Source organism: Zalophus californianus, chromosome 4 (genome assembly GCF_009762305.2).
Source record: "Zalophus californianus isolate mZalCal1 chromosome 4, mZalCal1.pri.v2, whole genome shotgun sequence".
NCBI lineage: Eukaryota > Metazoa > Chordata > Mammalia > Carnivora > Otariidae > Zalophus > Zalophus californianus.
In genome coordinates, this window is record NC_045598.1 from 92,223,696 (window position 1) to 92,236,583 (window position 12,888).

The 12,888-nt window shown below is 62.2% G+C and overlaps 1 protein-coding gene across 4 annotated transcripts; it reads left to right on the plus strand.

Moving 5' to 3' along the window:
* Window positions 1-360: 360 nt before the first annotated feature.
* Window positions 361-12,134, plus strand: AMPD2 (adenosine monophosphate deaminase 2). 4 transcript variants are annotated; one of them, XM_027607884.2, is made up of 18 exons: window positions 361-830; window positions 5,778-5,908; window positions 6,115-6,245; window positions 6,714-6,782; window positions 6,876-6,987; window positions 7,247-7,433; window positions 7,670-7,811; window positions 7,924-8,013; window positions 8,238-8,367; window positions 8,463-8,657; window positions 8,737-8,868; window positions 9,015-9,178; window positions 9,436-9,562; window positions 9,653-9,816; window positions 10,039-10,159; window positions 10,448-10,621; window positions 10,833-10,943; window positions 11,097-12,134. In XM_027607884.2, exons 1-18 carry the CDS (start codon window positions 821-823, stop codon window positions 11,304-11,306), a joined length of 2,400 nt encoding a protein of 799 aa, XP_027463685.1. In that variant the 5' UTR covers window positions 361-820; the 3' UTR covers window positions 11,307-12,134. The 4 variants fall into 4 exon arrangements, with proteins under 4 accessions (XP_027463685.1, XP_027463674.1, XP_027463681.1 ...); XM_027607873.1 differs by lacking the exon at window positions 361-830 and adding an exon at window positions 1,174-1,836; XM_027607888.1 differs by lacking the exon at window positions 361-830 and adding an exon at window positions 4,450-4,511.
* The last annotated feature ends 754 nt before the right edge of the window (window positions 12,135-12,888 follow it).

Sequence of the window (12,888 nt, forward strand, 5' to 3'; positions counted from 1 at the left end):
GTAAATGCGGGAAGGGGAGCCAGAATTGCAGGGCACACCCTGTTTATCTACGCCTGCCAGAAGAAAACGGACGACCCAGAGTGAGAATGCCGAGGTAGGACTTATAAAAGTGAATTAATCTTGAGACACTACTAGTTATCTTTTATTGGCCACGGACTTAGTGCCAGCACCGTGAAAAAGTGCTTAAGATTTAATGCTCACAGTAACTCTCTTGAGTGCGATTACACCACCCATTTCATGGATGAGGAAGCTGACGCACAGAACTTGCCCAAGACCCGGCCGGCCAACTGCGGAGTGGCGGCTGCCCACGTGGCGCGGGGAAGCGGAACACGGCGGGGGCGGGGCCTGCCCGGCGGGGGCGGGGCCTCGGATCTGGCGGGGCCTTGGGCGGCCGAGAAGCTCGGTGGAGCTGGCGAGGCTTTGATGGGGTCGCACCTGTTGCGTGACTGCCCCACAGTCCGGCTACGGTAGTCCGATCCCGAACACCCAGAGAGTGTGGAGAGAAGATCAGACGAGTTCCGGGTCCTGCTCTCTGGGAAGCACGTGGCCTGCTCGCCTCTTGGGCAGAGAGCTGGGGGTCGGGACTCGGGGTCTTCGAGGCCAGTGCAGCAGCAGAGGTCTGCCGGGGTCCACCTCCCGCCTCCGGGCAATTTTGAAAGACTGCCTTACTTCTTCCATCGCAGTGCCAGGGCAGGGGTCCTCGGAGCGACTGGGCCAGGGTCGGGGTCCCGGCCCTCCTCCCCTCCTTTGCGACCCCCGCTTCCTGGCTGGGCAGACCCTGGCGGGCAGCCTCCCTGATACCCCTGCGGGCTCGGGCAGCATGGCCTCAGGTGAGTGTATGTGCGCGCCTCTTGGGGGTGGGGGGTGGGGTCTCTGGGACAGAGAAGTGCATGGGCAGGGTGACAAAAGGGTGGGGGTCTCAGCACAGCCTGCAGACCTAGGGAAGTTGGCCGTCTCCTCCTGGGGCGGGCCTGGGAGAGCAGAGCCTGAGTGCGAAAAGACAGAAAAGTCAGAAGTTGCTGGGGGCTCTTTCCTAGCCCCCCAGAGAAGCCCCTGCCTCCTGCCTTCCCAGAAGGTAGCTTCTGCCGGCCAGTGGAATTTTCCCAAGACAGGCTCCTCCCTACTGGGCCGGGATTCTCAGTTCTACCCCCATCCTCACAGAGCTGGACTACGCCTGGGGCTGGGAGCCTGACAGAGAAGAGAAAAGGGGACTGTGCCCCATAGGGTCTGGGTTTTCACGCAGTACGCCTGCTCTGAGACAATGTGTTCTGAGCTTGGGGGACCTCGCGCTGGATTCCTGTTTATTATTATTTTTTCCCCCATGCTGGCTGGACCAGCTAGCCCGGACTTTGACTCCTGTGCCCCAGAGCCTTGGCAAGGGGCAAGGGCTCCTGAAGGGGTCAGTGGAGTGCTGGGAGCTGGCCCTTCCCCATCTTGTCTGCTCACCTCCCCCTCCACCCCCCACCCCCGCCCCCCGCCCCCTAGTCCCAGCTAGCAGCAGTCGCGTCACTCCAGGGTCTGAGGAGGGAAGGGAGGGAATAAGAGGCGGGGATGGAGGCCCCCCTGCCCGAGGTTGCCTAGACAACATCAGAAATCGTGGCCAGGGCCTCTTCCGCCTGCGGGGCTTCTGCTTCCTGCATCAGTCACTCCCGCTGGGGGCGGGGCGGAGGAAGGGGTTGGATGTGGCAGAGCGAGGCCCAGCTGGTGCGGCTCAGACTCCCCCCGCCATCTCCGCCGCTCGAGCCATGGCATCCAACCCATCTGGCCCCAGCAACCCCAAGGCCAAATATCCCTTTAAGAAGCGGGTCAGCTTGCAGGCCTCCTCTGCAGTACCAGGTGAGTGTGTGCTTCCTGGCCTCAGGCGCTGGCTCTGCCCCACCACCGCTGGCCCAGGCCACTGCACCTCCTCTGGGGTGATGCCCCTCCTTGTCCTCGGTCCCAGGGACAGCTGGCTTGGGAGGTGGGGTGGAAGGTGACAGGTTCTGTGTTGGGGGTGCTGCCCTCTGTAACGAGGAGTGGGAGCAGGTGTGGGTGCAGCAAGAGGTGTGTTTGCACACGTGTCAGCGTGCGGATGTGCTAAGACTGTGTGCATGCGGAGCGTGTGTGTGAATGGAGAGGGAGATGTGTGGGACTGGCTGGTTTGTGGGCTGGCCACACTTGCTGGCGGCTGTGTCTTTACCGGGCAGGCTCAGGCGTCCTCCTGTGCTTAGTTCTTATTTCTAGGACCCCAGATCTCGAATCCCTTTCCTGGGGGGCGGGGTGGGGTCTGACGTTAGGGCACACTCGTTGCCACCAGGCATCCCAGGGGCTGGGGGCTCAACGGTGGCCATCATTTGCTGTTTGTCCATTCCTGGTTTTTCCTGTGGGCTTCCTTGGAAGTGTGGGGTGTCCTTGGGCCAGGCCTGTTTTTGGGGCTCGGGCTGGGGCTGCTGCCTACTTGTGTGCGCCTGCACCCTTTGGTTTGCCTCCCACTCTGGTAGGCATCTCTGCACCATTTGGAGCAGGCAGCATGGTGTGGCTGTGTTCCTGAGGGCTAGGCTGCCTGAGTCTGCTTGCTGAGGGATATCTACCTGCTGTCTGCTGCCCCAGGCCTTGTGGCTAAGGAAGGACCCCCGCCCCCTATTTTGGTGACCGGGTCAAGCCAGTGTCTTCTCCCCCTTCCCTCAGCAGCTATCTGTACCTGTAGCCTGACCATTCCATCTCCAGTATTTTCTTGTGCCATTGAAAATACTGCCCAGAGGTCAGTGCTGGCCTGAGGGTCTGTGTTTTCTGTGCTCAGGTCTGGGCCCTCCAGAGAGTGTGTCCCCTGGGGCTAGATCTGTACATCTTTGGGTGGTCACTCGGTGGGAACATCTGAGACTTAGGGGTCGAAGTCTTGGGCACGTCTCTGCCTCTCGACTGAGGCAGTCCTGGCAGTGAGTGAGGGGGCGCCTGGTCAGAGGGTAGATGAGGTTTGTTGGTGGGAGCAGGCCCCTCTGGCTTTTGGTGGACTACTCGTGTGTGTGGTGCAGTGCACAGACTCTGGGGAAGGGACCAGCAGGCAGGAAGCTTGGGTCTTCTAGGCCTGGCCTCAGGGAGTGTGGAGGCTACTGCCTGTCACCTCTAATGAAGCCCTGGAACCCCGGGCAGGGGCCTGCAGGCCTGGAGGAATGGCTCTGGCTGCTGGAGCCTGTCCTGGTCACCACAGTGCTTCTGTGGAGGTCCTGGGCCACCCTGCTAAGGCGGGAGGTTGAGATTAGGACCTTCAGTTCAGCTCCTGCTGACCTGATAGAGACCAGCCCTGGAGGTCTGTGGGCGGCCTCCCCTGCCGGGGTCTGGAAGGCAGGAGTTGTGTAAGACCGGGGCTCTTGGGCAGGAAAGGACAGCGGGCTCCATCTTACACCCTGGGTGTGGAGCAGGTGCCCATCTTTCTTTTCTCTTCCTGCTCTGCCCTCTTGCGAGTATGAGATAGTGTCAACCCCCATCTCTACCCCTGTCAAATTCCGGTCTCTTTGCTACCCTTCACTGCTTGGTTGTGCCGGCCTGCCCTGGGCCCGAGAACCTCCCACCCTCTCTAGAAGGTTGGACTGTGCGTGGTAAGTGCTTGGAGCGTCCCGGGAGTTCATAATCGTAGAGAATGGTGTTTAACACAACAGTTGCAGAGCTCTGTCTCTATGAGCCGTACGGCAGTGGGTGGGTAGACAGGGCAGGACCCGCTTATCACCCCATTATAGACAGGACTTGAAGCCTGTGGGAGGCAGAGACATGCTAGTAAGTGGGAATAGAGTCAGACTCAAGTCCTCCAAATTCTAGTCCCTTATCTCCCACACTTCTCCTGGACGGTTTGTTCCCGACGATAGGCTTCAAGAGGAGGCTGGAGGTCTGGGGAGCCATGAATCAGGCCCCATGGGCAGCAGAGAAGCTCAGTACCTGGTCCCTACCGGGACTGAGTCACTTCCCTCACTGCCAGCCAACTTCTGTCCCTGGAAGAGGCTTTGTCTGTCCCCAGGGACCCAGGGGACAGTGGTGAGCAAAACAAGGCCACAGGGCAGGGGAAGCTGGCCTGGGGCTGTTGTGTACGGAAGGGAGGGCTGCTCAGGCTGCTTGTCCCCTCTTCTCCCCCCACCCCTTTGGCCACCCTGGCCCTACCCACTCACTATTCCCCAGAGTAGTGCGTTTTAAGGAGGCCCGGCCCCTCCCAGCCAGACTGCCCTGCCCGGGTCAGCCTACCCTGCTCCACCCCCTTGGGGGCTCCACTTTAGGTTGGGCGCTGGTACTGTAGAGGTTAAAACTGTTCCCTTCTGAGGTTTCTCTGATCTCCCAACTCTGATGCTCCTTCCCTTGATTTCTGGTTCCCCTGGGCCTCCCTAGCCCCCTGCTTGCTGTCATCCTAGGGTCTCCCCTGCATGCAGCTGCACTTGGTACAGCCCGTGCCGGCCCCTGAGCTGTCCTGGGGGACTGGCTACAGCCCCACTCAGCAAACCGGCGGGCGAGGGGCACAGGGCTGCTGGCTGGAGCTGCCTGAACTCTAGGTAGGATCCAGGCCGGCACCAGGGAGAGCGGGGGCTGGGTCCTGGATCTAGGGCAGGCACCTCCTCTTCCCTTTGTCCAGCCTTGGGACCCAACTCTGGGGGATCGTGAAGTGAGCCCACAGACTTTAAGGCACGCTACCTGGGCAGAGCCTCCAATCCATCCCTAAGACCCGGCGCCGAGGGGAAAGGAGCGTGCTGGAAGGGAGCACCATTCAGAGCAGGCTGGGAGAGCCCAGTTTGGTGTGGAGAGCTTCCTGGTGGGGAGGGTGGGGCTGGTAGCCCAGGGAGGGTCTCACTTGGCTGGGAGCTCAGGCAGCCCCTCTAGACTAGCAGCTTCGAGGCCTTTAGTGCCAGCCTCCTGGTGGTGCGGCTGAGGAGTTCTGCCCTCCATGTGGAGAGGCCCTGGCTTCTGCTAATCCCTTCCCCAGGCCCTCCCTGGGGCCTCCGGCCCAGATCCTGGGGCCTCTGAGTGGCGCAGACTGTTTGTGGCAGTCCCCTTTGGAGGGGCAGCCAGCAGTGGGAGGGGCAGCCGGGGGCCGGGCCACATCTTGGCCGCCCTGGGGTCCGGGGGAGAGGGCACGCCACTGGGGAGGAGGTAGGGTTCCTGCTGCCAACTAGGCCCTCCACTTCCCCTCCTCCTCTTCCCTTGGGGTCTGGTCCCCAGGTCAGAGCTGAGTGGCAGATGCGACTCGCTCGTGCTGTGTAGGTCTGGGATGTCGGGTGCAGGCCCTGGGGTTCCGAGAGGAGGCTTGCTGGGTCCAGAAGCAGGTCTGATCCGGGCTGGCCTGCCTGCCCTGGAAGATGTGGGCCTGGCCACCAGGTCCTTAATGAGCACCCGGGAGGTGTGTGTGTGTGTGTGTGTGTGTGTGTGTGTACGTGTGTGTGTACATGTGTGCCCTGGAAGATGTGGGCCTGGCCACCAGGTCCTTAATGAGCACCCGGGAGGTGTGTGTGTGTGTGTGTACGTGTGTGCCTGCCTGTAGGAGGTCTCCTGCTCCCTGAGGCAGCGGGTCACTCTAGAGGCAGCCTCGGGAGCCCCCCACTCCTGAGCCTGGAATGGCTGAGGGGCACCGTGCTAGACTGTGAGGGTGAGGTCCTTTGGGAGCCACATGCAGGCCTGATCCTCAGCCTCTGAGGAGGGACTGCCCACTTTCCAGGACCCTGGCCTCTCTTTGGGACAGGCCTGGGGTGTGCAGGGGCCCAGGGCTTCTAGTGCACACAGGCCCTGCCCTCCACCCTTTGACCCTGGCATCGCTGTCTCCACAGAGGCTCGGGGTGGGCTGGGGGCCCCTCCGCTGCAGTCTGCCCGATCCCTGCCAGGCCCTGCCCCCTGCCTCAAGCACTTCCCACTCGACCTACGCACGTCCATGGATGGCAAATGCAAGGAGATCGCCGAGGTATCGCCTGGCACCGCACCCTGTGTCCCTCCACTGCTGTCCCCGTGCCCTGTCTCTGCTCCCCACACCCCTCCATCTCAGCCGTCCCCTTACTCCACGCTTGGCTGTGCCCCAATCCCTAGCCTCTCCCAGGTACCTGCAGCTCCCCATCCTGAGACTCTGCAAGGGAGGGCCTGGCGCACTGACACTGCCTTCCCTCCCACCAGGAGCTGTTCAGCCGCTCCCTGGCTGAGAGCGAGCTCCGCAGCGCTCCATACGAGTTCCCTGAGGAGAGCCCCATCGAGCAGCTGGAGGAGCGGAGGCAGCGCCTGGAGAGGCAGATCAGCCAGGATGTCAAGTAAGGCCCCAGGCCCAGAGTCCAGCAGGCAGCCATGGGTGGAGGGGGCACGGCCAGGCTGCTGTGGGGTCGGGGCTAGGGGACACGGGGGTGGTCTGCCCAGTGTCCCTCTCTCTCTACTGGGACACTCTCAGAGTCCTGTCCCTGTCCCTCTCCCATCCTGTGCTCCCTTGGACCGGCTGGGGAGGGAGCGTAGACCGGTGATATGAAGTGCAGGCTTTGGAGGCAGGCTCTTGGGTTCTGGCTCTGTCTTGTACCCACCCGTGTGGCCTAGAATGTGTCGCTCAGCTTCTGGGTGGGCTTTCTCATCTGTAACGTGGGGGCCAGACAGCAGCCACAGTGCAGGGTTCCACGGCCCCACGGGGCCATGAGGAACAACAGGGGCACAGCAGCCGGCACGGGGCAGGGACCTGACCACCAGGGCCATCCCTTGTCATCGGCCTGACCTCTTGCCCCTCTCCCTTCTAGGCTGGAGCCGGACATCCTGCTTCGGGCCAAGCAAGATTTCCTGAAGACAGACAGTGCCTCGGACCTCCAGTGAGGAGGGCAGAGGGGCGCGGAGGGCTGTGGGGCTGTGGGGCCTGTCCTGCTGCTGGCTCTAGCCCCCTCCCTTGTGCTCTCCACTCGTAGGCTCTACAAGGAGCAGGGCGAGGGGCAAGGTGACCGGGGCCTGCGGGAGCGAGACGTGGTGCTAGAGCGGGAATTTCAGCGGGTCACCATCACCGGCGAGGAGAAGTGTGGGGTCAGTGTGGGCAGGGCCTTGGGTCTCTACCCCTCTTGACTCCAGGAGTCCCCGTGGGCTCCCCCTGCTTGGGAGCTGGGTGCGGCCTAGAGAGGGCATTTCTCTTTCCAAAACCTGTGGGGGGGAGGGGCGGGCAAAGGGTCTGTGGCTGGGAGCTAGTTGATGCACTGTTTCCGGGGTCAAGGCTTCGGGGAAGGGATGCGGGTGAGCCTGGTCTGGGTCTGAGAGCAAGGAGAGTGACCCCATGTCTTGGCTCCAGGTGCCATTTACAGACCTGCTGGATGCAGCCAAGAGCGTGGTGCGGGCACTCTTCATCCGGGAAAAGTACATGGCCCTGTCGCTGCAGAGTTTCTGCCCCACCACGCGCCGGTACCTGCAGCAGCTGGCTGAGAAGCCTCTGGAGACACGGACCTACGAGCAGGGCCCCGACACCCCCGTGTCCGCTGGTGGGACTCCCCATCCCTGCCCTGCTCCAAGAGCCCTGGTGTCCCCGACTCCCTGAGCTTTGGTGCCCGGGAACCTCCACCCTGCCTGCTTTCCCCCACCCAGGCTCATGCCAGCCCCTTGGCCCATGGTGGGTGGAGGCAGGGGCAGGAGCTCTCCCTCTCTGTGGGGCCTCTGGGCTGGGCAGCAGGTGGCCTGGAAGAGCCCTAGCCCTGACTCCACCCTCCCCACCCTGCAGATGCCCCGGTGCACCCCCCTGCGCTGGAGCAGCACCCCTATGAGTACTGTGAGCCAAGCACCATGCCTGGGGACCTGGGCTTGGGTCTGCGCATGGTGCAGGGCGTGGTGCATGTCTACACCCGCAGGGAACCCGATGAGCAGTAAGCGGGTGTGGGGAGTGCTGGGGGGAGAGCTGTGTGGGGGCTGCCCCAGCTTGGGAGGGCCCACGGGGCATGATTTGCTTCCCTCACCTGAGCTCCCCTTATCTGCCAGTTGTCCAGAAGTGGAGCTGCCTTACCCTGACCTGCAGGAATTTGTGGCGGATGTCAATGTGCTGATGGCCCTGATAATCAACGGCCCCATGTGAGTCCCTGCCTGGCCCAGACACTTGGCTTCCTTCCAGCCCAGACTGCCCAGCTGCAGCCCTGCCGCAAACACCTGCCACCACCTCTCACCCCTTCACAGTCACCGAGACCTAGCCTTTCCCTCCATCTGTCTCCCCTCCCCCCCCCCCCGCAGCCTCAGTCCTGTCCCCTCCCCTCTCTGCTTGTGGCTCAGTGCCCCTGCCTTGTTCTCTCCCTGTCCAGAAAGTCCTTCTGCTACCGCCGCCTACAGTACCTGAGCTCCAAGTTCCAGATGCACGTGCTGCTCAACGAGATGAAGGAGCTGGCCGCCCAGAAGAAGGTGCCACACCGAGATTTCTACAACATCCGGAAGGTGGGCCCTCCCCACATGTCCGGCCCTGCGCCCCTGCCTGGCCTCCCTTGTGGACTGGCCTCCAGGGAACCCAGCGGCCCCCCATTGCACCCCAGGTGGACACACACATCCATGCCTCGTCCTGCATGAACCAGAAGCATCTGCTGCGCTTCATCAAACGCGCGATGAAGCGACATCTGGAGGAGATCGTGCACGTGGAGCAGGGCCGCGAGCAGACGCTGCGGGAGGTCTTTGAGAGCATGAATCTCACTGCTTACGACCTGAGTGTGGACACGCTGGACATGCACGCGGTCTGTCCCACTGGCTGAGGGGCTGGGTCAGTGTGTGGCCCAGAGACAGGGGTGACCTGGGCCTGCCCATCTTCCCCAGGACAGGAACACCTTCCATCGCTTTGACAAGTTCAATGCCAAGTACAACCCCATTGGGGAGTCTGTCCTCCGAGAGATCTTCATCAAGACCGACAATAGGGTTTCTGGAAAGTACTTTGCCCACATTATCAAGGTGAGGAGAAGGGACTGCCCAGGCCCATGGGCAGGGGTAGCAAGAGCCTTGAGCAGCCCTACCCCCGACCGCATGGGAGCCGGGTGTCATGGGTAGGTGGGTGTGACGGTTGCCCCCCTCCGCCCCCACCCCTGCGTGTCTTTCAGGAAGTGATGTCTGACCTGGAGGAGAGCAAATACCAGAACGCAGAGCTGCGGCTCTCCATCTATGGGCGCTCGAGGGATGAGTGGGACAAGCTGGCGTTCTGGGCCGTGAAGCACCGAGTACACTCTCCCAATGTGCGCTGGCTCGTGCAAGTGCCCCGCCTCTTGTGAGTGTCCCTCAGAGCGGGAGGGAACGTGGGTGGCAGGGTTCAAGGGGACAGCACCTGCCTCCTGCCTGCCCGGGGTGGCGGGTCCTCCCCCGCCCCAGCCGAGCCCTCTGAGTGGGAGGGCTACCCCCTGGTTCCGCTTGTGGTCTGCCCAGCCTGGCCCACCCAGGGTCGTGCAGAAGTGCTCTGGTGCGTGCGGGCCGGGCTCTGATGCTTGGTGACCGCACGTCCTGTGTGTGTGCGTGTCTTGCCTGCAGCGACGTGTACCGTACAAAGGGCCAGCTAGCCAACTTCCAGGAGATGCTGGAGAACATCTTCCTGCCACTGTTTGAAGCCACTGTGCACCCTGCCAGCCACCCGGAGCTGCACCTCTTCTTGGAGCACGTGAGGGGCTGCATGGGGCAGGGGAGGGGGAGGGCGGCCTGCCTCAGGGGTCGCTGCAGCTCCGGACCTGACCCCAGCATTCTGGGCCAGGTGGATGGCTTCGACAGCGTGGATGATGAGTCTAAGCCTGAGAACCACGTCTTCAACCTGGAGAGCCCTCTCCCCAAGGCTTGGGTGGAGGAGGACAACCCACCCTATGCCTACTACCTGTATTACACCTTTGCCAACATGGCCATGCTGAACCACCTGCGCAGGTGCCTGTTCCTCCAGTGTGGTGTCTCTGCTCCCCCTGCCCTGGGGCCACCGGAGCCCCGACCCACCCCTTGCTCCCACTCCTGGACCCAGGGAGTTCTTTCTGGGCTCAGCCCTCACAGCCAAGAATCTGCCCCTGGCACTTTGTCCCAGGTCTAGGCGGTCACCGGGTGGGGGGCTCGGGAGCCCGGGCTGGGGAGCTGACACTGTCTTTCTGCCCCCAGGCAGAGGGGCTTCCACACGTTTGTGCTGAGGCCACACTGTGGGGAAGCAGGGCCCATCCACCACCTGGTGTCGGCCTTCATGCTGGCCGAGAACATTTCTCACGGGCTGCTTCTGCGCAAGGTCAGGGCCTGCACCCCCAGCCTCCCCTCCCGATCGCTCACCTCCCTTTCAACCCTTCGAGCCTCTTCAGCAACTGATCTCTCTCCTCACCAAACCCCCTGTTTGGACCCCTGCACGGCCCAGCCCCCACACTGCGGCCCTTGCTTGGATCTTGGCTGTAAATGACCCTATGTACGTGAGGCCGAGGCTGGGCTCCCCGCCCCCTCCACTGTGGCCTGCAACCCCAGAGCCAGGTGTCCTCCCCAGCCTTGAGGCCGCCTGACAGGCCCCTCCCCGCTGCCCACGCAGGCCCCAGTCCTGCAGTACCTGTATTACCTGGCCCAGATTGGCATCGCCATGTCTCCGCTCAGCAACAACAGCCTGTTCCTCAGCTACCACCGGAACCCGCTCCCCGAGTACCTGTCCCGTGGGCTCATGGTCTCGCTGTCCACTGATGATCCCCTGCAGTTCCACTTCACCAAGGTCAGAACCGGGCCACAGGTGGTCCTGGGACAGGACCCTGGGGCTCGGCGCTGGTGCTGCCCCCTGCTGGTGGAGTGCAGCACATCCTGGGGCAATTCCTGCCATCCTGCCGAGAAGGGGGAGGGGTGCGGGGGGGTGGTGCAAGGACAGGGGCATGGGGACTGGGTGGCAGGCCCGCGTGCTCCCGTCTGAGGGCACCTGGCCTGTGCAGGAGCCACTAATGGAGGAGTACAGCATCGCCACGCAGGTGTGGAAGCTCAGCTCCTGCGACATGTGTGAGCTGGCCCGCAACAGCGTGCTCATGAGCGGCTTCTCCCACAAGGTACCACCCCCACCCGCCTGCAGCCTGGTATCCACCCTCTCCTCCTCTGCGTTTGGGGAGGTGCCAGGGGTGCTGGCCCTGGGATGGTTCAGACCTGGGGAGTGGCCCCTCAAAGCTAGCTGCGGCCCTGTCTGATACCCCTGCCCACTGTAGGTGAAGAGCCACTGGCTGGGACCCAACTATACAAAGGAGGGCCCCGAGGGCAATGATATCCGCCGTACGAACGTGCCGGACATCCGTGTGGGCTACCGCTATGAGACTCTGTGCCAGGAGCTGGCTCTCATCACACAGGCTGTCCAGAGTGAGATGCTGGAGACCATCCCTGAGGAGAGCGGGGTCATGACAAGCCCGGGGCCTCAGTGAGCCCGGCCCACCTTGCCCCCGCAGCTCAGCACCTTGACCACGTTTTATCCTCAGACCCCTCCTGCCCTGTCACGTCTGCATGTGTCCGTTCTTTGTTTTGTCCTGCATGTCTCCAACCTGTATCTGTCCCGGTGCCACCTCCCGGAAAGTGGTGCCCAGAATCTGCTTTGCTCTTGTCTTGGCTCGGATGGTACCTGGTGGCCCAGGTTTGCTGGCTGCCCTGCCCACGGCCCTGTCCCAGGGACCTCTGAAGCCTGGCTGTCCGGTGGGCATCTTAAGTGTCCACAGGGGCTAGGGATGGTTGAAGGGGGCTGGCCCCTCTAGCCTTTGGGGTCCCATCTGGGCAGATGTCGTCTTGTGTGTGCGGCTGAGGAGCAGGCAGGTGGGGCCCGTGTGTATCTGCCGGGGGTCTGTGGCACTCCAGCAGTTCCAGTGAGCACAGTTGGGCGGAGAGCTCAGTCACAGCCCTGGCGGCCTGGACTCAGGCCTCGGCGGCGCTGGACCACTGCATCCACCATGTCACTGCCTAGCAGCCTCCTCCGTCCTTTCTCTGGTCCACATGCTCTTCTGGTGTCAGCTTCCTGGGCCTCTGTGGGAGGGGGTAGCTGCCCTGTGTTGTGTCTGGGGCCACTACAGTTGGAGGGTCCTGAATCTGTCACTAGCCCTGCGGGTGGCAGCCCCACAATGGTCCCCAGAGTTTTGGCCAGACCTGAATCCACCTGGTCCCCTGTGTTGTGTTTTGGACTGAGGCCTTTGCTGTGAAATGCAGTGTTTCATACAATCCCATCTTTCCTAGTGCATGAGAAATAAAGATTATTTAAGTAATGAGGCAGGTGGGATCTCTGTTCGGAGGGGGCGAGCCATGGGGGTGGTAGCAGAGGGTGGATCCAGAAGCACCGTGGCTAGAGGTGCAGCAGATCCTAAGGGGAGTGACTGGGCTTGGCTGATGTGTGTTTGTGAATGCAGAAATGGACTGTGGAAGCTGGGTGAGAGGAGAGGCCCACCAGGGATGCATCTGCTGCCCCAGGCCCTTGTCCAGTCTGCCCCCGCTGAAGTGGGCACTTGGCCCCAGGTCTGGGGCACATTCCTGTCATACCAGTTTGAGGACTAGCATCCCTTGCGTCTCCTACTGCCTCACTTCCAGCCTCTCGGGACAGCTGGGTAAATGTGGGAATCCACACTTACAAGCAAGCTGACCTGAGTCCAGTGGTTCTCAAACTTGGGACATCAGGGTTTTGAGATTTTATTTATTTTTGCGCACACGTGCGAGAGAGAGAGAGAGCGAGAGAGAAAGAGAGCACAAGCGGGGGGAGTGGGAGAGGGAGAAGCAGGCTTCCCGCTGAGCAGGGAGCCCGATGATGTCGGGCTTGATCCCAGGACCCTGGGGTCATGACCTGAGCTGAAGGCAGACACTTAAGGACTGAGCCCCCCAGGCGCCTAAGTGACTTGGCTCTGGTCCATGTTTCATGCATAATCTGTGGACCACCTCCTTGGACAAAGAGGTTGCTGGAGTGTGCTGCCTGAGTAAAGGACAAAAGTGGAATGTGACCTATGCTGTGCAGGGTCTTGGGTTGGTGACAGA